This window comes from Anomaloglossus baeobatrachus, chromosome 8 (assembly GCF_048569485.1).
Source record: "Anomaloglossus baeobatrachus isolate aAnoBae1 chromosome 8, aAnoBae1.hap1, whole genome shotgun sequence".
NCBI lineage: Eukaryota > Metazoa > Chordata > Amphibia > Anura > Aromobatidae > Anomaloglossus > Anomaloglossus baeobatrachus.
In genome coordinates this window covers 100,011,249-100,036,002 of record NC_134360.1, presented here as the reverse complement: position 1 = coordinate 100,036,002, position 24,754 = coordinate 100,011,249, and the positions used below count along the sequence as shown (strand labels likewise).

The window sequence follows — 24,754 nt, the reverse complement described above, 5'->3', positions numbered from 1 at the left end:
ACCCACCCAGGGACTGCTTTTGGACGTCCCAATTGTCTGGGTCTCCCAATGGAGCGATAAAGAAGAAGGGAATTTTGTTTACTTACCGTAAATTCCTTTTCTTCTAGCTCCAATTGGGAGACCCAGCACCCGCCCCTGTTCCCTTCGGGCTGTTGTTCTTTGTGTACACATGTTGTTCATGTTGAATGGTTTCAGTTCTCCGAAATTCCTTCGGATTGAATTTACTTTAAACCAATTTATAACTTTTCCTCCTTCTTGCTTTTGCACCAAAACTGAGGAGCCCGTGATGCACGGGGGGTGTATAGGCAGAAGGGGAGGGGCTTTACACTTTTAAGTGTAATACTTTGTGTGGCCTCCGGAGGCAGAAGCTATACACCCAATTGTCTGGGTCTCCCAATTGGAGCTAGAAGAAAAGGAATTTACGGTAAGTAAACAAAATTCCCTTCTTTCCTGCCAATGCAGTGTTTATTTAGATGCATCCTGGTCCTTCTTCTCTGCGGTCCATATGTGTTTCCACTTTGAAACGGTCCCAGAGTAGGATTTGAATGTGATATGCATTTCATCAGGGGTTGTTTTTATTTCAGTTGAGAAAAAGTTTCTCCACCTTCTCCTAGTGCTGTCTAATGTTTCCCCCCAAAATTTCCATAGACCCATAGATTTGCATTATTTAATTTTGATTCAACACATCAATATCAGACATGTCTCTGCAATTTCACTTGGACCAATTGGTCTGGAAAAAAAATCGTACATGTGAATGGTCCCATAGAATAACCAGATACGAGTGCTATCCATTAAAAACACAGAATGTATGTGACAAACAGATGTTTAAATGAGGCACAAGTCTGACTACTCATCTGCCTTCTTATTTGTTATTTTCTTTACCCTTCTCGGTTTTTGTTCTTCCTTTTCTCCTCCTGTCGGCTTGCATTGTTACTTTCTACCAATGCCTTTTCTATAGCGCACATTTATCTCCGTGGGTAACTTGTGGGTCCGCATGTGTTTTCTGTCAAGCTATTTTTTTTCTTTATTAAGCATGTGTCAGACAAATAGAACAAAGTGTAATTTGACTAAAAGAAAATGCTATTGTAAAAAGAAAACGAAAAAAGCAAATTGCTGCAAAATAATAGCATGCTTTCAAAATAATGCCAACATAACATAGAAATATTTGAGATGTTTATTTACTACTTTGTGTGATTTCGCTATTTTATTGGAATATTAGTTAAATTTTAAATTTCTTTCTAATTTTCCGAAATTTTTGTTACATTTCAGATATTGTATGTAAATTAATAATCTCTATCTCTAGAATACAAATTGCATCAATCGAAATGTACCACAAGCATAACTAACAAAGTGTCAGAAAAAGACAGGTCTCAGAATCATTGGGATATGTAGAAGAACTTCAGGGTTATTACCACACAAAGTGATAAGTGTAGTTGATGTCTTAGGGGTGCTTCACACACAGCGAGCTCACTGCCGAGATCGCTGCTGAGTCACGGTTTTTGTGACGCAGCAGTGACCTCATTAGCGATCTCGCTGTGTGTGACAATGAGCAGCGATCTGGCCCCTGCTGCGAGATCGCTGCTCGTTACACACAGCCCTGGTTCGTTTTCTTCAAAGCCGCTCTCCTGCTGTGACACACAGATCGCTGTGTGTGACAGCAAGAGAGCGACAAATGAACCGAGCAGAGAGCAGGAGCCGGCGTCTGACAGCTGAGGTAAGCTGTATCCAAGATAAACATCGGGTAACCAAGGTGGTTACCCGATATTTACCTTAGTTACCAGCCTCTGCAGCTCTCACGCTGCCTGTGCTGCCGGCTCCGGCTCTCTGCACATGTAGCTGCTGTACACATCGGGTTAATTAACCCGATGTGTACAGCAGCTAGGAGAGCAAGGAGCCAGCGCTAAGCAGTGTGCGCGGCTCCCTGCTCTCTGCACATGCAGCTGCATTACACATCGGGTTAATTAACCCGATGTGTACTGTAGCTAGGAGAGCAAGGAGCCAGCGCTCAGTGTGCGCGGCTCCCTGCTCCCTGCTCACACTGGTAACTAATGTAAACATCGGGTAACCATACCCGATGTTTACCTTAGTTACCAGTCTCCGCAGCTTCCAGACGGCGGCTCCGTGCAAGCGCAGCGTCGCTTGCACGTCGCTGCTGGCTGGGGGCTGTTCACTGGTCGCTGGTGAGATCTGCCTGTTTGACAGCTCACCAGCGACCATGTAGCGATGCAGCAGCGATCCTGACCAGGTCAGATCGCTGGTCGGATCGCTGCTGCATCGCTAAGTGTGAAGGTACCCTTAAAGTCCAGCTGTGGCTTACACTGAACTAAGCAGCGTCCTTCTGCTGCTAAGCTATATGCATCAATGCCAGAGCAAGCGTTGTATGCTCCTATGAATCTCACTCCCACACCAAAGACTTATGATGCTTGCTCCCACGCTGAAGTCTGGTAACCCTCCCTCACTGAAAACTGGTGACGCTCGCTCCCACACTGAAACAGGGAAACGCTCACTCCGACGCTGAAACCAGGTAACCCTCGCTCCCACGCTGAAGCCGGGTGACGCTCGCTCCCACGCTGAAGCTCGCTCCCACGCTGAAGCCAGGTGACGCTCGCTCCCACGCTGAAGCCAGGTGACGCTCGCTCCCACGCTGAAGCCAGGTGACGCTCGCTCCCACGCTGAAGCCAGGTGACGCTCGCTCCCACGCTGAAGCCAGTTGACGCTCGCTCCCACGCTGAAGCCAGGTGATGCTCGTTTCCACACTGAAGCTGGGTGACGCTGCCACGCTGAAGCCAGGTGACGCTCACTCCAACACTGAAGCCTAGCAGCAGAAGAATGCCACAATTTAGTGCAACCCACAGCATAGATTTCGGGTGGTTCGTTCTTCTGGTTATCAGCATACAATGGCTAGTAGATTATACTGTAGATTCCTGCACTATGTAATCCTTTTCTTGTGAAAAGTGTGGGTGTGCTTAAAGGTGGCTTTACACACTGCAACATCGCAAACGACATCGCTGTAACGTCACCGGTTTTGTGACGTTATAGCGACCTCCCCAGCGACATTGCAGTGTGTGAAACACATCAGCGACCTGGCCCCTGCTGTGAAGTTGCTGATCGCTACAAATCGTTCAGGACCATTCTTTGGTCCTTTGCTTCCCGCTGTGCAGCATGATCGCTAGAAAGTCTGTGTGTAAAGGGGACTTTACAGCGACTTCCCTTTCAAAAAGCTGCTTTACAACGTCCCCAATGACTAGCTAGGTCGTTCTGAAGGTCCGGATCGCTGTTGCGTCGTTGGCCAGGTCTGCCTGTTTGACAGCTCACCAGAGACTTTGTAGCGATCCCGGCCAGGTTGGGATCGCTGGTGGGATCGCTAGAAAGTCTCAGTGTGTAAAGGGGCCTTTACTCTTGGTTTCTTTTTGCTAATGAAGTTTAACGCTATATATAATCTATATATTTTTTTGTCTCCAGGTGAACTCCAGAATGCCATTGATTTGTTTACAGACGCTATTAAACTCAACCCACGGATTGCTATTTTGTATGCAAAACGTGCAAGGTAAGAAAAAGATATAAGTTTATTTCAAAATGATTCCAGTACTATTTGCTGTATACAGACAGTGCCGGGTTATGAACCGGATCGGTTCTGCAGGGCTTTGTACTCTGAAGTTGTATGTACTTTGAAATAGCTGGCAAAAAAATACTACTTTTTGACCTCTGACCGTGCTCCTGCTTACTGCCCACCAACCAGTCCTCTAATTTCCGCCACGGCACCCCGCATCTCTGGCCTATTCACTGTAGGCTTGAACTTTCAGCCACGTCTAGACATCAGTTTGCTTCCTGCTATAAGGTCGCAATGCACGTAACTTAGGCCTTTTTCCAAAAACCATAACTTCTTTCATTTTCCGGTTATATAGCTGTATGAGGGCTTGTTGTAGTTTTGAATGGTACCATTAATGTTACCATAAAATGTACTGCAAAACACAAAAAATGTCAAATACCAGACTTGGTTATATTTTTTATTTTGTAAAAAAAAAAATGTAAGTTTGTAAAAATTGAATACATTTTTGGCTTGTGTTGCCATTTTTTGAGACCTCTAAGGCTTTCTTATTTCTTTGTCGCTCCTAATTGGGAGACCCAGACAATTGGGTGTATAGCTACTGCCTCCGGAGGCCACACAAAGCATTACACTAAAAAGTGTAAGGCCCCTCCCCTTCTGGCTATACACCCCCCGTGGGATCACGGGCTGCTCAGTTTTCAAGCTTTGTGCGAAGGAGGCACACATCCATGCAATAGCTCCACTGTTTAGTCAGCAGTAGCTGCTGACTATGTCGGATGGAAGAAAAGTGGGCCCATATAGGGCCCCCAGCATGCTCCCTTCTCACCCCACTTGCGGTTTGTAAGGTTGAGGTACCTATTGCTGGTACGGAGGCTGGAGCCCACATGCTGTTTTCCTTCCCCATCCCCCCTCAGGGCTCTGGGTGAAGTGGGATCTTACCGGTCTCCAGGCACTGAGACCGGGCTCCATCCACAGACCCAGAGAACCTGCTGGATTTGGAGCTGGGTATCCTCAGGGACAGGGCCCTGCGACATTAAGGTACTCTGTGTCCCCGTACACATCGCGCACACACGCACCAGCATTGCTGGGAGTGTTAGTGCGCCGGGGACAACAGCGCGGAGCGCTTGTGCTATTATTCACTGCAGCTTTGCTGAGTGAATTTATGTATTGGGAACTGCCGCGCCGGCCGCTGCTGGGTGTTTTACACTGTGGCGCGGCTGGGACTTGTGGTGCGCCAGGGACTTCCGCGCCGGCCGTGCACATAGGACGGCCGCGCTTATTACTCGAGTCCCCGGCTTTGCGGCCTAGTTTTCCTTTCGTTCCCGCCCCCAGCCCTGCCAGTCAGGGGAGAGGCGGGACGCTGTACAGTAAGTCAGCGCAGGGAGCTGGAGTCTGCTTTGCATTCTCCAGCCCCCTTCACTAGACTCAGTGGGACGCCGGGTTCCCGCTCTTGTCTCGGGCACGCCCTCGGCCCGCCCCTCTTCTCTGGACGCCGGCAGCCATTCCGGCACGCAGAGCGGGAAAACGGAGACAAGCGCTGAGCTAGCAGTCACAGGAGGCGCCACACACCTGCTTTTGTGCGGGCGGTAAGCGGCAGCTGCAGTGCTGACCCACTAATGCCGAAGTCTCCTGCTGTACTTTTGTAAAGTCGCTATTCAGGATGCAGGCCTAGAAACAGCAGCTAAAAAGCAGCGGTGCTAAAGCACAGACTTTCTATGCTGCTTGTCTTGCAGGTGCTGAAGTGTCATGTGTCCTTTGGGCTTGTATGCTATACATGGCACTGTAATGGCTATTCTTGGCTGTCTACCCGCCTAGATGGCTAGCCAGCGGCAGCAAACAGCAAGGGTGCTAAGACACAAGCTTTCAATGCTGCTTGAATTGCATGTGCTGCAGTGTTTATTTTCATGTTTGTATGCTATACATTCACTGTATGTCGCTATTCTTGGCTAATGCTCCTAGATAACTTGACAACAGCAGCAGAAAAGCAAGGGTGCCTAGGCACAAGCTTTCAATGCTGCTTGGATTGCATGTGCTGCAGTGTTTATTTTCATGCGTGTATGCTATACATTCACTGTATGTAGCTATTCTTCGCTAATGCTCCTGAATAACTAGACAACAGCAACAGAAAAGCAAAGGTGCCAAGGCACAAGCTTTCTAAGCTGCTTGTACTACATGTGCTGAAGTGTTTATTTGTACTTCATGCTTGTATGCTTTCACTGTAAGGTCGCTATTCTTAGCTAATGCACCTAGATGGCTAGACAACAACAGCAAAAAAGCAGGGGTGCCAAGGCACAGGCTTTCGATGCTGCTTGTACTGCACGTGATACGGTTCCAGGGCCCCCAGTATGTGCAATTGCTCAACCGGGGTCTCCGCTACAGGTAGCCAAAAGACCACCTGTGATTCCTGTCCATGGACAGGGATGGAGTTGCAGTTTCCGCTGCTATATTGTCTGTGATTATGACTAATAGCTTACAGACTTTGCAGTCCAGATAGACCTTGGCCAAGGTTGATTCAATGCCCCTGGCCACCCTGACTTGGAATAAATCAGGGTTCCAGGGGGGTCCCATACATCCCAGGGTGCAGGCTCTGACACGGACGACAGTCCCAGACGGCCTAAGCGAGCTCCATGGAAACGGCCCTCGACTTCATCACTGGTCAGGGTCACCACAGGAGTACTCTCTGTATCAGGGGACAGACGTAGCTGTTCAGGACTCTGATCTTGAGACCGCTCTCAATCCGGATGCACCGGATGGTGACGCTATAGTGAATAATCTTATAGCGTCCATCAATGGAAAGTTGGGTATTTCCCTCTCAACTCCTCCAGTGGAGGAGTCAGCTTCACAGCAGGATAAATCCCTCTTTCAGTATCTCAAGTGTATATTGAGTATTTTTCTGGTCACTCTGACTCCAGAGAAGCAGTCCAGAATCTCCACGCTTATCCCGATAACAGTTTCTCCAACCGTATTTAGGATACGCGGTGTCTCTTCCCCCCTGACGTGGTCAAGCGCTAGACCCAGTGTCCAAAGGTGGATCCCCCAATCTCCAGGCTTGCGGCTAGATCTATAGTTGCAGTGGAAGATGGGACTTCACTTAAACATGCCATTGTCAGACAGATAGACCTCTCGTTGCACTCTGTCTATGAAGCTATCGGCGGATCGGTTGCTCCGGCATTCGCAGCCGTAGAGGCACTCCAAGCTATTTCAGCTAGTATTGCGCAGGGGGACGCTGTCACATGTACATCTTGGCCGCAGTAGCGTCCTTAACCTCGCAATGTCGGCATTGCGACTCAAGCTGTTAATGCTGTCCTGGACGCTACGAGCCGTACGTCAGTGGCGTCCGCCAACTCCGTGTTTTTACGCAGGGCCTAGTGGTTAAGGGATTGGAGCAGATGCTGCTTCCAAAAAAGTGCGTAACCAGGTTGCCGTTATCTGGTGACAGACTGTTTAGTGAGTGGTTGGATGTAATCATTCAACTGTACAAGGGTACGGATTCTTCCTTACCCCGGCCCACATCAAACAAAACCCAACAGGAGAATGGACAGTCGAGGTTTCGGTCCTTCCCAGGCTCGGGCAGGTCCCAGTGGTCCTCGTCCAAAAGGACGCAAAAGGCTCAGAGGGGCGCAGATTCCTGGCGGGCTCCATCACGCCCGGGGAAAGCAGCAGGAGGAACCGCTACCACGGCGTTTTCCTCATGACTTTCAGCCCTCTCACTCCGCGTCCCCGATCGGTCGCAGACTCCCCCGCTTTAGCGACACTTACCTGCCACAGGTCAAAGGCCGGTGGATGAGAGACAGTTTGTCCCAAAACTTCCTCACCGGCCGAGCCGAGGCTCTTCTGAAGGCAGAAAGAGTAGTAATCCCTGTTCCTCCTCAGGAACAAGATACGCTTTTTACTCCGATCTGGTCGTAGGGCCAACATAAAACGGCTCACCTAGCACGTGAAAACCAGGCGGTTCCGGATGGAATCCCTCCGCTCCGTCATTGCCTCAATGTCTCAAAGAGATTTCCTAGCATCAATAGACATCAGGATGCTTATCTCAACGTGCCGATTGCTCCAGGACACCGGCGTTTGCTACCATTCGTTATTGAAGACGAGCATCTTCAGTTCGTAGCCCTACCCTTCGGTCTGGCGACAGCCCCACGGGTTTTCACCGACTTCACGGCAGCAGTGTGAGCAGTCCCGCACTCTCAGGGTCACTCTGTGATCCCTTATTTAGGCGACCTACTTGTCAAGGCGCTCTCTTAAGAGGCATGCCAACACAGCCTGAACATGGCGCTGGAGACTTTCCAGGGTTTCGGGTGGGTCTTCAACTTTTCAAAGTTAAACCCAATCGCTGGCATATCTTGGCAAGGAGTTTTCACACTCTCTCAGCGATAGTGAAGCGTCCGCTGGACAAACAGCGTTCACTACAGACGGGGGTGCAGTCTCTCTTTCAAGGAGACGCCTCATCCAGAGGCAGTCCCTTTCACGCAGTATCATCTGCGTCCACTTCAATGGAACATTCTTCGCTAATGGGAGGAGTAGTCGACGTCCCTACACAGGAACGTCCCTCTTTCTCAGACGATCAAGAACTCTTTTCAGAGGAGTCCACTCTTCAGATCAATTGTCTGGAGCTCTGGGCAGTGTATATTGCTCTACAAGCCTTCCTGCAGTGGCTGGAAAGCAAACAGATCCGAATTCAGTCGGACAATCCACAGCAGTGGCATACATCAACCACCAAGGCGGACTACGCAGTCGGCGAGACTTCCAGGAAGTTCGCCGGATTCTGCTGTGGGTGGCAGACAGAGCATACGCCATATCCGCAGTTACCAGGGCGTGGACGCAGCAGAATGGTCTCTGCACCCGGACGGGTGTCAAGAATCGGCACAATAGCAAGGTCCCGATTTTCATTGCGATCAAAGAGCTCTGGCGACAGGCATCTCACGGTCGGTCAACCGTGGGCACTACCAGACCGGCCAGACTTACTGTCCCAAGGGCCGTTTTTTCCATCTGAATTCTACGGCCCTGAACCTACTGTGTGGCCATTGAGTCCTGGATCCTAGTGTCCTCAGGATTATCCCAAGGGGTCGTTGCCACTATGAGTCAGGCTAGGAAGCCCACGTCTGCTAAGATCTACCACGGACGTGGAAGATTTTCTTATACTGGTGCTCTGTACAAGGAGTGTCCCCCGGGCCATTGGCATTGCCTACTCTTCTTTCCTTCCTGCAATTTCGGTTGGAAAAGGGCTTGTCGCTCGGCTCCCTTAAAGGGCAAGGCTTGGCGCTATTGGTGTTTTTTTCAGAGGCGTCTAGCACGACTTCCTCAGGTACGCACGTTCCTGCAGGGGGTTTGTCATATCGTCCCCCCGTACAAGCGGCCGTTAGATCCATGGGATCTGAACAGGGTACTACTTGCTCTCCAGAAGCCGCCTTTCGAGCCTCTGACGAATGTTTCACCTTCTCGACTATCTCAGAAAGTGGCCTTTCTGGTAGCGATCACGTCTCTTCGGACAGTGTCTGAGCTAGCAGCACTGTCATCCAAGGCTCCCTTCCTGGTGTTCCACCAGGACAAGGTAGTGTTGCGCCTCATTCAGGAGTTTCTCCCTAAGGTAGTATCCTCGTTTTATATTAATCAGGATATCTCCTTACCTTCCTTTTGTCCTCATCCGGTTCATCGGTATGAAAAGGACTTACATTTGTTAGATCTAGTGAGACCACTCAGAATCTACATTTCCCGCACGGCGCCTTTGCGCCGCTCGGATACACTCTTTGTCCTTGTCGCTGGTAAGCGCAAAGGGTCGCAGGCTTCCAAATCCACCCTGGCTCGATAGATCAAAGAACCAATTCTTGAAGCCTACCGTTCTGCTAGGCTTCCGGTTCCATCACGGCTGAACGCCCATTCAACCAGAGCCGTGGGTACGTCCTGGGCATTACGTCACCAGGCTACGGCTCAACAGATGTGCCAGGCAGCTACCTGGTAGAGTCTGCACACTTTCACCATACATTATCAGGTGCATGCCTACGCTTCGGCGAACGCCGGCCTAGGTAGAGGAGTCCTGCAGACGGCAGTTGCCTCCTCGTAAGGGAGAGCTGTTTTGCAGCTCTAACATGAGGTATTAAGTTACCCACCCAGGGACAGCTTTTGGACGTCCCAATTGTCTGGGTCTCCCAATTAGGAGCGACAAAGAAGAAGGGAATTTTGTTACTTACCGTAAATTCCTTTTCTTCTAGCTCCAATTGGGAGACCCAGCACCCGCCCTGTTGTCCTTCGGGATTTTTGGTTTTTTTGCGGGTATACATGTTGTTCATGTTGAACGGTTTTCAGTTCTCCGATGTTATTCGGAGTGAATTTGTTTAAACCAGTTATTGGCTTTCCTCCTTCTTGCTTTAGCACTAAAACTGAGCAGCCCGTGATCCCACGGGGGGTGTATAGCCAGAAGGGGAGGGGCCTTACACTTTTTAGTGTAATGCTTTGTGTGGCCTCCGGAGGCAGTAGCTATACACCCAATTGTCTGGGTCTCCCAATTGGAGCTAGAAGAAAAGGAATTTACGGTAAGTAACAAAATTCCCTTCTTTTCTGTGGATAGAGCCATTTGAGACTTTTTATTATTTTTTTTTCTCTTTTAACGTCTCCATTGTTACCATATTGGAGACCACATGGTGTTTTGAGATTTTTTTTTTTTTTTTTTTTTTTTTTTTAAACCATATTTTGGGGAAAAACCCACACATTTCTCACAGGTTAACTGTATGTTTTGCTAGACCTTTTACAAGTGTGACGTTATCAGATATATTTGTTTCTTGTATTTTAATAGTGAAAAATGGAAGTAATTCAAATTTTTATTTTAGATTTTTTTTTTTTCCTTTTTTTTTTAATTTTTTTATTATATATATATTTAATTTTATTAGTCTTCATACAGGAGGGACTTGAATCTGCGCTTGTCCATTCACTTATACTATACACTGCAATACCATAGTATCGTATCCAAGCGTGACTTATGAGAGCTGAAGTGCATGAGCAGTAATGGATGATCCTTTCAATGGCGCTGTCTATGATTGACAACAGTATCTAAAGGGTTAATGATTAGACACGGATGGTGGCTATGTAATATAGCTGTCATCTGACGCCTGTGGAGGGAGATTAGCTCCTGAGCCACCCTCCACACATGGACACCTTATCGCAGGACATCCAGTTGCACCCATATGCATGAAGGGGTTAAATTGGTAATTCCAAAATAAATCAAAATGAGATCTTCTAATAATGTACACACACATTTTTTCATTTGTGCTAATATAATCCATTTTTAAATCTGCCCCATTTTGCACAGATTAACCTTCACCCTAATGATGCCCGGTTCTGCTTACTTTCCATGTGCTATTAGAACCGAACGGTTGGTATTGCTCCATGGTCGATTAAGTGCTTTGCAGTCTCAGCTGGCATCCTGCCACTATAGCTCTGCTCTGGAGCTTGTCTAGAACAGAACGTCTACTGCAAGGGATGATGTCACAAAGAGGGGCAATGAACTGCAGAATGAGCTGTATACTTACCGTATTTTTCGGACTATAAGACGCACCGGACCATAAGATGCACCCTGGTTTTAGAGGCGGAAAATGGCAAAATAAAATTTTAGCAAAAAATGTGGTCATGACACACTGTTATGGGGCGAGGATCTGCTGCTGACACTGTTATGGGGGTAATGTCCCCATATTCTCTGCTAAGGTACCCCATCCTGGTAATGATCCTCCTGCCTTGTAAATGTACCCCATCCTTGTATATGCCCTTATCCTGCTATATACTGCCATCCTGCAATATGCCCCCATCCTGCTATATATTCCCATCCTGCAATATACTACCATCCATCCTGCTATATACCCCCATCCATCCATCCTGCTATATAACCCATCCATCCTGCTATATGGCCCCATCCTGCTATATACACCCATCCTGCTATATACCTCCATCCTGATAAATAACCCCATCCTGGTATATGGCATGTATTCTGTATCACACACAAAAAAAACCCCAAAAAATGTTTATACTCACCTTTCCTCGCTCCATGCAGCATTGCTTCTCCCCCCGTCTATGGCGGCAGCAGTGCTGCTGGAGTGTGGAGCCATCACCGGTCACTTCCCTGCAGCATCGTGATGTCCTCCTGTCTGTGCCGGTCAGCTGACCTGCGTGACTAGCGGCGCGCACAGCCATGACATCATCGCTGTGCTCACTGCTCTCTACACAGATCAGCTGACCGGCACAGACAGGAGGACATCGCGGTGCTGCAGGGGAACGGTGAGTATGCCGTACTGATTCACTGCACCTCGCGCTGATGATGATGATGCGCGGGGGGGCAGTGAATACAGCCGCACAAGATCACTCCAGGCTGTAGTTGCCAGGGGTGATGACGGCCGGCTGTTTACTATGCGCGCACCCCACGCCCATAATCCCGCTTACCTGTCAGCGCCGGCTGCAGCGCTGAGAGATGATGGGCGTGCATATGTAATGAGCGGGTCCACGTGGTCACAGCAGGCACTGCGTCTTATGGTCCCAAAAATACGGTAAGCTGAGAGGTACTGATGGAGAGGACTTAAGAGCGATGTACATAGGTTAGTGCTCTGTATAGCTGGGCTGACAGCATAACTTGCAGAATAGGGCTATATACAGGGGCTAAGATTAGCTGAGCTATGTTTGCTGCTGAGAGACCAGTTCTGTAAAACTGCACATGTTGCTCTCTTGATACATATGGCAAAGGATTATCTTGTGCTGCATGCATCAATAGAGCAACATTTACAGTTTCATGTCACTGATAAATGTATTTTTTGTGCCTTGTGAAAAATATGATTGTGGGAATAACCTTCCTATGTCGCCTATAAAGACCATCCGATGAGACTGGAAAGTGTACACCTGGCTTCAATACACACTCCCTGGGAGGATAAACCTCACGCGCATGCTCAAATTTTGCATAGAACCAGTGGTGATGCATCTCTTGTAAATAATGTCACTCATGACCACAGGGGCACAAAAGCATAATTAGATTGACGATTAGTTCAGAGTAACCAATATAACCACAAGTAGTCACCCACCAATCTGCTTATTCCTGGCCAAAGAATAATAGAGATTTTAGGGAGAATGGTAAACTTTCTCAATGTGATCTAGACACTATGCTTCTCTTAATGCATCACAGAACAGTGTTTCCTTTTTTGCTGCTGCAACACACTATTGACTCATTTTCAGTCTGTGATCTATTAGTATACCCAAGTCTTTTTCATACCTGCTGGTGCTTAGTTCTATTCCTCCCGTTCTGTAGATGCTTGCCCTGTTGACGAGCATCACTGCTGAGATCATATTGCCGTCCTGCTGCTTAATTCATCGCAGGCGCCCTGAGTTAGTGGACAGGTACAGTGCTTCGGAATCCCCCCCCCCCCCTTTCCCCCACCCTCTCACAGATTCCTTCGAATTTGTCTCCCCTGCCCCCTGTGCGCAGCTATGGGACATATACGGCATGTGGCCCCCTTGATGAACATTGCCGGTGCAGGGGGTCGCCACAGGCAATGCTTTATTTCAGATGACAGATTTTCGGGCGCTGCACAGAAATAAGCTCTCTACACAGCTACTCCAATGGCAGCTGCTGGCCTCTGATTGGCCGGCGGGTGCCATTGAAGTAGCTGTGTAGAGAGCTTATTTCTGCGCTGCGCTCGAAAATCTGTCATCTGAAATAAAGCATTACCTGCGGCGGCCCCCTGCATCAGCAGCGATCATCAAGGGGGCTGCGAGCCTCAAGAACCAGGAAACAAAACACCAAGGGAGCAGAGGACAGGTGAGAAGAAATTTTGTTTTTTCTGTGTATATGAAGAATTACCCAATAGGTGGAAATTCTATAGGATGGGAACCAGCATGGGCACATTTCTACAGGATGGAGACAAGGATGGGCATATTACTACAGGATGAGGACAAGGATGGATATGTTACTACAGGATGGGGACAAGGATGGGCACATTACTACAGCATGGGGACAAGGATGGGTACATTACTACGGAATGGGGACCAGGACGGACATATTACTACAGGCTAAGGCACAAGGAAGGGCACATTACCGCAGGATGGGGACAATGATGGGCACATTACTACAGGATTGTTGTAGTATAATTGCAATTGAAATAGATAGCAAGACCTGACCCACATATTCCATCCCTGTTGCACCTGTCAATCAAATAGCAGTGCATTGCTGGAACTGTACTTGCATATATTTCTGAAATAAAACATCCAATCTCTGAACAAAAGCTATTTCTCTGACGCCTCATTGGAGGACACAGGACCATGGACCATGGGTGTTATGCTGCCTACCCATAGGAGGACACTAAGTAGATGCAAAAGCATAGCTCCTCCTCTACAATATACACCCCCTGGCCAGGCCAGGCAGCCTCAGTTTTAGCTTAGTGTCTGTAGGAGGCATTTCCTTTCAAGGTTTGTTATTTTTTGAGGGCGACTGTTTCCTTTTGGGACCGATCTACCACCACCATCAAGGGGCGGGAACGTGGAGTGTTGCCTCCACGTACCCCCTCCTGCGACGCTGGATCCTGGGCTGGACGACGGGTTCCACAGACACCGATTTTCCAAAGCCCAGGGTAGAGGCCTATACCCCTATAGCACAATTCCTTAGCCCCTCTTTGCAGGCTCTGAGTTGAATATGGCACCAATCCCTCAGCCCCTCTTTGCAGGCTCTGAGTTGAATATGGCACCGGCGTGACTGGACACAGTAAGCTGAATCTGCTATTTTCACTGCCTGGAAAGCAGTGTTTAAGGTGTGATCCCCCCTGACTGGTTTCCCAGACAAAGGGAGAAAAGATGCTGCAGGGAAGGCCCCAGGACATCTACAGTATTTATTATGAGAAAGTCCCTTGCTGGGTGCAAGGAGGAGAGAAGGATCCTGAACACACAGGGTTAACTTTTCTCTAGCTTGCTGGCTGGAGGAGGGGGAAGTCACTCCTGTTTGCAGAGAATCTGCACAGATAATTTCCTGGTGGCAGGGGGAGTGCACAGAGCTCAGGGATTTTATTTGCTCTGTTTATTTGCTTTAGCAGAAAAGCCGGCTGATGGCCACCAGTGACAAGCTGTGTGCTGACTGGAGGGAGATGGAGGAAAACTATCAGAAGCTCCCTTCCCGCCGTTCTTTACTACCCACAGCGGGGGGGGCACACTGACTTCATCTTCGCGCTCTTTTAGCGCTAAGCCCCGCCCCCCACGGCCGCGATAAGACCCGCCCCCCTCAGGAATGCGTGCGAAGATCTCCATAGAGCTTCATCCTTCCTGAGGACAGGGCCATAGGCTGATTCGGGTAAGGTGCTTGCTTCACTTGCAGCTCTGCTGAGCATTGCTCCCCCTCCTGGCATACTCCTATTAGGAACATGCAGAATTCTAAGGGCACTAGGAGTGCTAAGGCCCACATAGTCTATTATTCAGCCTGCACTGCCTGCCACGCTGAGCTACCACGTAAACACATCTCTTCTCTCTGAGTCCTGTGCCCCTATAGCTCCCCAAGACCCCCTGCCACCACCGCCGCAACAGTCAGCCCAGAGCCTAGGGCTCCCCAACCCACCGGAATGGGCACAGTTTCTGTCCCAATCCATGGAAAAACTGTCACACAACCTCGTGCTGGCTATGCAATGTCGTCCTCCATACCCTTCTGGGTCCCTGGACGGAACGCAGCCTGAGGATACCCCTATGGAGGATCCTTCTGAGGTAATCCGGGCACATGCTTCACCAGTTGCAGGGATCAGGAAAAGAGCACACGGCCGGGTGTCTCCAGCGGGCTGTCCCTCGGGAGCACACAGGGCAGGCTCTCCCACACGCTCCACGGCTTCTGAAGAGATGGAGGAGGGAGAATGCTGTTTGTACCAGGATGATTCCTTGGTTTCACCCTCCCCAGATGATCAAACTGCAATAGACTTCCTTATAGCAGCAATCAACCAAGCTCTGCATGTGGAGGATCCCCTACCCACTACCACTGACCATGTGGTCTCCTTTAAGAGGGCAAGGAAACCCCAAAAGGTTTTCGCTGATCACCCAGAGTTTCAGGATATCCTCACAAAGCAAGGGGAGAAGCCTGACAGGCGCTTCGGTAACCGTAAACTCATGGAGTCCCGGTACCCTTTTGCCCCACCTGCCCCTAAGGGTGTTAAAAATATACTCTTAAATATATTTTTCTTCAAATACGTAAAAGCGCATGAAAGACAGAACTTCAAAAATGTAAAAAATAAATGTATTTTATCTATTTAAAATGGTTGCCAGGGTTCAGTTACAGAAAGGAAAAATAATATACTTCATTAGCTTACGTAAGAGTTCAATTAGTCCATACTGATCAATAGAAAATCTTCATCCATCTCTCCTTGGATTCTGAATGGTAAGGCAGGGGTGATATACCGTAGGCTTGACAGCGTGTGTTCATTTTGCAGCCTGGAAGGCTTCTGGGACAGTAGGCGACGTGCAGGAGCAGAAGTAGCCCCCTCCATCGTGTGTTATATGACAACTGTCCAATCCATATAGGGTGTTTCAACTGAACACAGCTCCATATGACATAATCACTAGAAGCTTCCAGAAGGAAGAATATATATATATATATATATATATATATATATATATATATATATATATAATATAACTAGGTACCATGCTTATGTCAGCATTTATCCATGCTTAATACAGATACCTTATTATTTATTTCTTATAAAAACTTTATCAATAAACTATGCCCTCCAACATAAACAGAACTGTGAACATGTCCTACTATAAAATATTTGATAACTAGATGTATTAATTGTAATGTTTTTACAATTCCCCCTTGAAGCGGGTGAATTATTAATTATTATTAATGAAACCCCGAAAATTAATACATCATTAAAATAAATCTTCTTTCCTTATTTGGCAAGAATGGATTAATATCAATAATAATGATGAATAATAATCAATTTGCATTATTCATGTTGTAAGTTCAATAATATAATAATGTGGATTCATGTTATGGTAGGCCGTGACTGATTAATCATATGAAAATATATAATTATACTTCGCTAGACCTAAAAAGATGCAAAACAAATCTGGTCACCATATGATGTCCTCTGGGTTGATGTCTTCTTATCTCCGATGTAATCCGGCATAAACACAGTCTCTTAGAAATAAATCCTTTGATAAAAGATGAATGGCTACCAATTTAATACAGTCCCGTATTGCGTGTATCATTGTTAGATCAAGTCCATAAACTTTATTCTTTATTACAAAGTCCATAGCCAATGTTGATAAACCACAGTTCATGAGTGTAGAAGAATAGCATATGTCTTTGATGTCTGTGCAGTGTAATTTACATTAGTCACCTTTATCCTCCGCGCTGCCTGTTGTCAAATCCTGGAACAGATGTTAAGACGTTCTTGGTCAGCACGACAGGGGTTAACTTTAACACGTCATTGCTCTTCTTAGTAACTGTAGTGAGGTCTTAAGGCACAGACCATGTGTCAGGGTTGTCCATCCTGGAACCATAAGATCACTGTGTTTCTGAGGTCCAGACGCGGTAAGTATTTTGTATGTAACACAGTCTTATTTGAGACGTTACCTTTTGGACCTTTTTGCAGAATCCCTTTTAACTTTAGAAAAATTATAAAGTCTTTTTATCTTCTGTAATCTTGATTGAAGACTGATTCATTCCCTAATCTAGATACCAAATATGGCAATAACTATCACTATTAAATGTCACAGCGTATCATAACTCTAATACTATAATACCATGTCATTATTATTATCGTAGAAGTATTAATATAATTGATACTTAGAATGATAAAATAATACTGCATAATGGTATAGACAATAGTATTCTCACGTAATAACCTTTTTTTGTCATTGGTGTAATTACCTTTCCAAACCCATAGGTGGCAATGTGTTGAATGTAACCAAAATGTAATATAAAATATGAAATAATATGTCTACCTATAACATGTACCATATTATAAATATGAAAGGCAACAATGTGGCTTATTTAGTTAGATCATTTGTAAAATTATAAACCAAAGCAAATAACCTTTTAGAATAGACTGGATGATTCCATCAAAATACAATAATACCCATTATAAATTATTATTGATTAAGAAATATAATATATATATTTTTTGTAAGTATAGGAAGCTAAACCTAGATGTACCTCGATCTTCCATCTTTATTACTCTAATTTAATTTATTTGATCTGTCTATTATTTATTAAATAACCTACTATATAAGAAAATGTGTAACTATAAGTAATATTTCATCCTTATTGTGTTAACATACTAATATAAGAATAATGTATTACTAGGAAGTAAATAATTGTATATATTGATGAAAGAAGTATTCTTTTCTTCCAAAAAAGTGGAACTTTCCCTTTTTAATATGATTCATATTTAATAAAGTAATATTCTTATATTAGATATTACTTAACTAAATATTGAAGTGTTTTCTCAATTGAGATATTTAAAATTTTGAAGGAAAAATTTAAATATTAAATAAAAATAATTAATATAAAAAATAGGAATAAAAGGAAAAATGGAAATTGGAATAAAAATAAAAATTTAAATAAAATAAGACCTTCTATGTATATAACACTTATGTCTTTAATAATACATAACCTTAATATTACCAGTATCTTATAGGATTTCCATACCTATCATATCAGTAACCTATAAAAATAATTAAGTCCTGTAACTTTGCAAATAATACTCTTCTCTAAGTATATTAATGCATTATGATATACTTCAAATATATATTTTTTTTATTCCCAATTCTTCCTTTGTACTTGAAATATTAATTATTAAAGTATTCTGTAGACACATATATTAATCAAATGTAAATATCTAATTAAAATCCAACCTTTCCCTTTCAATATCATGAAATATGGTGTTATAAAAATTAATGTCAAGATTAAATTAAATTAAAATTTTGTTATATATCTTTAAGACCATATTATACCGTATTTTTCGGACTATAAGACGCACCTGACCATAAGACGCACCCTGGTTTTAGCAGAGGAAAATAGGAAAATTAAAATTTTAACCAAAAAATATGGTCATGACACACTGTTATGGGGCGAGGATCTGCTGCTGACACTGTTATGGGGTAATGTCCCCAAATTCTCTACTAAGGTACCCCATTCTGGTAAGGATCCTCCTGCCTTGTATATGATCATGCTCATATACCCCCATCCTGCTCATAATATACCCCCCATTCATCCTGCTCATAATATACCCCCCCCATCCATCCTGCTCATAATATACCCCCCCATCCATCCTGCTCATAATATACCCCCCATCCATCCTGCTCATAATATCCCCCCATCCATCCTGCTCATAATATCCCCCCCATCCATCCTGCTCATAATATCCCCCCCATCCATCCTGCTCATAATATACCCCCATCCATCCTGCTCATAATATACCCCCCATACATCCTGCTCATAATATACCCCCCATCCATCCTGCTCATGATATATCCCCATCCATCCTGCTCATGATATACCCCCATCCATCCTGCTCATGATATACCCCCATCCATCCTGCTCATGATATACCCCCATCCATCCTGCTCATGATATACCCCATCCATCCTGCTCATGATATACCCCCATCCATCCTGCTCATGATATACCCCCATCCATCCTGCTCATGATATACCCCCATCCTGGTATATGGCCTGTGGCACAGAAAAAAAAATAAACGTTTATACTCCCCTTTCCTCACTCCCTGAAGCACCGATCTCTGTCTCAGCTGCAGCGCCGCTGTGTGGAGCCGTCACCGTGTGTGGAGCTGTCACTGTTGTCTGCAGCATCGCAAATCGATGTCTTCCTGTCTGTGCCGGTCAGCTGAGCTGGTGGACACTAGCGGGGCGCACAGCGATGACGTCATCGCTGTGCGCGCCACTAGTGTCCAGATCAGCTGACCGGCACAGACAGGAAGACATCGCGCGATGCTGCAGGGGAACGGCTCCACACGCGGTGACGGGTGAGTACACTGATTCACTGCTCCCCGCGCTGATAATGATGCATGGGGGGCAGTGAATACAGCTGCACATGATCACTCCAGGCTGTAGTTGCCAGGGGTGATCACGTCCGGCTGTTAATTATGCGCGCAACCAGCCGCCCATCACCCCGCCCACCTGTCAGCGCAGGTTTCGCTGAGAGATGATGGGCGGGAGGATGGGCATGCATATGTAATGAGCGGGCCCACGTGGTCACGGCAGGCGCTGCTGCAGCCTGCTCATGCCCCCGATGGCTCGCTCCACCGCAGCACCCACATTCCCGGCCGCAGCCCTATAGTTAGACCATAAGACGCACCCCCCACTTCCCCCAACATTTGGGGGAAAAAAAGTGTCTTATGGTCCGAAAAATACGGTAAATATCACTTCCATATTTGAAAAGAAAAATGATTACTAATCTGTGTATCAGTAAAAGAAGTAACTAACACAAACCTGTATAAAAAATCAAAACGTTAAAACCTTATTCTAGAATGTAATTCTTCAGAATAAACCTTTTAATAAGGATCCTAACATCTCTATATAAAAGAAATATGTCTATGAATAAGATATATTCTGTATAAATTCCTTCATTATTTATACTTCTGTACTATGACTTATGTATGCATATTATTTAGAGTAAATATTATAACCTTGAAGTAAAAAAAATGTTTCCCCTTTTTTTCTTTGGAAACTTCAAAGACCTTTTTAAACAAGTAATTGACGTTGACAGCTGCTCAGACAATCAATCATTCATAGACACATCTATGCACACAAGACTGTCATGATTCTTTTAACATATACTTCTACATAGAAACATTGACAGACACATATCCCTTTTTTTTCCATTTTTTTCTATGCGCATTTCACAAAATAATGTTACTAATTTGAAGTACTTCTTGAAGTATACGAATAATTTATTACATATATTCATGAGAAATAGGTACCTTTGATAGTCACATACTGTACATTTGACCATAGAACAAACAGACACTTATTATTATTAGCTTTAGTAATTCAAAAGTCACATGCTCTGGTTACGTGCAAAGAACACCATTCCAAAACAGCAAGCAGTTTTACTCCACTCCAAAGCTCAGATTACATTTCTAATAACTCTAAAGAAGATATATATTCATAAAAGAAACATTAAACTAATGGTTCTCTGGCAATTGGTACCTGAGAAAAATAATAATTCTTCTTCTTATTATTATTATTATTAGTATTATTATTATTATTATTATTATTATTATTAATCATGCTTTCGCGATTAACCTTACACAATAAGATATATGTCACCTGATTGTGGACAAGAACAAATTTATAAATAAAAAGTTAATACTTCATTAATCTGCTTTACTGATAAATTCTGAGGGAAATAAAATAATAAAATTATCATATTTATGATAAAAAATGAAACACATAGAATCAGTTACTTTCTCTTATTATTACATTTTAAATATTATTCATATACAGAGATCAAATTATTAATTTATAACATTAAACTATCATTTAACTAATGAAAATATGAATTTGATTATACGATCACTACTTTTAATATATAATATATATATATAATATATATATATAATGTAATGCATAGATTCACTTTATATGAATAATCATGATTATCAAATAGCAAAATTTATTTATCCAGAAAACCCCTTTTATCCAGCTAAAACCCAAACCTCAATTTTTTCAAGATCCGATCTATTACAGTAATTTCCAGAATATTACAATGGAAATTATTTTGTAACTCAATTTTTCTCCTTAAATGAGAAAGAATGTCTCTCTCTGAAAGACCACCCAGCTTTTGCTGCCTATCAAATTCTCTTGACAACATTTTTTCTTCTTTCAATAGTAACCCGGGGAGAGAATCTGCACAAGACACCTGTTTCTGTCTTTCAAAGTTTTTACTCATCATTTGTCTGGGATCATCAATATCTGATCCTGTGACCAATCCCTTCACTGGAGACAAGGAAAACAAAGGTTTTTCCTGTGAAAAAGATTTTTAGATGATAATTGTGATGGATTGTATGATTTGTAATTTATATGCAAATTCCTGCGAATTTCATACATTTTGTCACAAAAATATCTGGATCTGGGAGACACTGTTGGCTTTTCACAGAATCTCTCCCTTTTTCGTGTTGGTTTTTCAGAATTAATTAATTTCTGTTTTGATTGACTTTGGTGATTTCTTACAAAATCGATAAATGTCGTACATTCGAATAGGGACTTTTTATTTAATGCCACCGCACAGGCTGCATTATCAAGGAAATTAAATTTCTTGATGAATAAATGGATCATTCCATTCAGTCTGACATTTGGAATGACCGCCCTATATAATCGTTCAAAAACAGACATAAATGAGAACGTACTCTCATTCTGTTCAATTTGTAATTCCTTCAACATCTCATAATTTGGATCAGATTCATTCCTTGCACAGAAGATGAGATTTTTCAGCCTTAGGATATCATTATCACTTGAACAATCAAATGTCTCATTGTCAGAAGACTTTTTTAATGCTGAGGTATCCATATACGGAATAACTGATTCGTCTCACTATTGGTTAAATTTAATTTCTCAACGGAGCTTTCAAATATCTCTGAATTTCTGCAAACATGTATTTTAGGATTATATGCGGGAATTAATTTGCATAAGTCCAATAGACTCTTTCTAAGTTTAATCCCTAACTTAGTCTGTTCTATTTTTAGAAACTGATCGTCGACATTTTCTCTCTGCACGTGTCCTTCTCTGACAACTTTCTGCACGTCTCCCACTCTGGCTCCTCCCCCTTCTGGCTTCTCTACGTAATTTCTTGCTTCTTTCCCAGTATCCTGAAAGTCACCTTGAATACACAGCACATGTCTGCCGCCATTGTCAAGATTCTGATTTGCAAAATTACAGTCTAAATCTGACTTTTCATTTGCAACATTACAGTCAGAATTCACAATATCACTGACTGACATTCCAGATTCTAAGCAGTCTTTGGATTTCTCTATCACTGACTTTCCTGACAATTCAGGTTGTCTATTTCCACCATTTTTACATTTTTCTACGATTAACTTGTGAAATTCATAGACTAAATGACAGACATTTCTGATTTTCTGTTTCTCTCTATTAAAAGACCTTGCACATTCTACACGTGATTTCTCAACTTCACACTCCCCATAAAGGCATACCCATAACTCTTCCACATTAGAAATATCTGAATAAGGGAACTGAAGTTTACTTTGCTTAACATAAGAAGAGATAAAATCCATTTTCTTACCTGAAATGATCAGATGATCTGATGGATGATCCTCTAAGACTTGATTCACCTTGTTCAGCACGTCCAATACTTTTTATGGACTGACTTATTTTTTTCTTGCTCAAAGACACGTCAAAAGAGTATCGTCTGTGGCTTAGCAAAGTCTTTAAAGTTCATTTAAAAAAAAAACATTCATGCAACTTGACTTATCCGTATTTCCTAGGTTCTGCGTGATTTTTATAAATTATCAATTCCCTGTCACTTTGCAGGAGGCATATGTCTCTGTCCCCCCTTATGCAAAGTGAAGGAAGAAGTACAAAAATTAAAAAAACACGAATGGCTGGCTCTCCAAAATGTTAAAAATATACTCTTAAATATATTTTTCTTCAAATACGTAAAAGCGCATGAAAGACAGAACTTCAAAAATGTAAAAAATAAATGTATTTTATCTATTTAAAATGGTTGCCAGGGTTCAGTTACAGAAAGGAAAAATAATATACTTCATTAGCTTACGTAAGAGTTCAATTAGTCCATACTGATCAATAGAAAATCTTCATCCATCTCTCCTTGGATTCTGAATGGTAAGGCAGGGGTGATATACCGTAGGCTTGACAGCGTGTGTTCATTTTGCAGCCTGGAAGGCTTCTGAGACAGTAGGCGACGTGCAGGAGCAGAAGTAGCCCCCTCCATCGTGTGTTATATGACAACTGTCCAATCCATATAGGGTGTTTCAACTGAACACAGCTCCATATGACATAATCACTAGAAGCTTCCAGAAGGAAGAATATATATATATATATATATATATATATATATATATATATATATATATATATATATATATATATATATATATATATATATATATATATATATATATATATATATATATATATATATATATATATATATATATAACTAGGTACCATGCTTATGTCAGCATTTATCCATGCTTAATACAGATACCTTATTATTTATTTCTTATAAAAACTTTATCAATAAACTATGCCCTCCAACATAAACAGAACTGTGAACATATATGTCCTACTATAAAATATTTGATAACTAGATGTATTAATTGTAATGTTTTTACAAAGGGGTGGGCCGATCCGTCCTCGGTCGACCCCCCCCCCCCTCCCCCCAGCCCCCCCCCCCCCGTTCTCCTGCCTTGCCACAAAAACGCTCCTGTCGTTACCCGATGGTTCCTTCATCAAGAACCCGACAGACAGACAGGTGGAGCACCTCGCCCGCTCTGCCTTTTGAGGCTGCGGGTTCCTCCCTCTCGCCCTCTTTTGCCTCTGTGTTGGTCGCAAAGGCGATCTCGGTCTGGGCAGAATCCCTTAACACTTCGCTTGAGGAATCCCAGTTTCTTCATTCCGTCACAGAGGTAACAGCTCAAATTGCCACTGCGGCGGAGTACCTCATGCAGGCCTCCATTGATGCTGGTACCTGCGCAGCTTTTGCCGCCTCAAATACCATAGCCATCCGTAGAGCTCTCTGGCTCCGACAATGGCGAGCGGACTCTGCTTCCAAGAAGTCTCTCACGGGCCTTCCCTTTTTTCTAGACCGATTGTTTGGCGAACATCTGGACAAGCTCATTTCTGACGCCACGGGAGGAAAAAGTACCTCCCTTCCCCAGCTGAAGCCCAGGACGACCTTCACCAGACGTCCACAGTCCTCGTTCCGCTCCTTTTGGAACTCATTTGGTTGGTCGACATCCCGCTCTGCCCCCGCCACTAGCCGCGGACTACGCAGGGACCCGACCTTCTCAGCTCTCCCCGAAACCCACTTCGTCATGGCAGCCTAGACCGAAACAGTCCAGGACTAGGGAGACTCGTCCACGAAGTTTTCCCCCCTCATGACTCAGTTGGCGCCCCGGAAGACACACTCATTGTAGGAGGGTCGACTGCGGCTCTTTTCAACACATCTGGGCTACTGCCTCAGACGACAAATGGGTGCAAGACCTT

General features: G+C 44.3%; 1 protein-coding gene across 1 annotated transcript in view; it reads left to right on the top strand.

The window, feature by feature from the left end:
- Positions 1-24,754, top strand: part of ST13 (ST13 Hsp70 interacting protein) — a 238,412-nt gene that overhangs the window by 102,066 nt on the left and 111,592 nt on the right. The window contains exon 6 of the mRNA XM_075321923.1: positions 3,463-3,547. Coding sequence (XP_075178038.1) covers positions 3,463-3,547 — 85 coding nt within the window. The remainder of the gene's footprint in view (positions 1-3,462; positions 3,548-24,754) is intronic.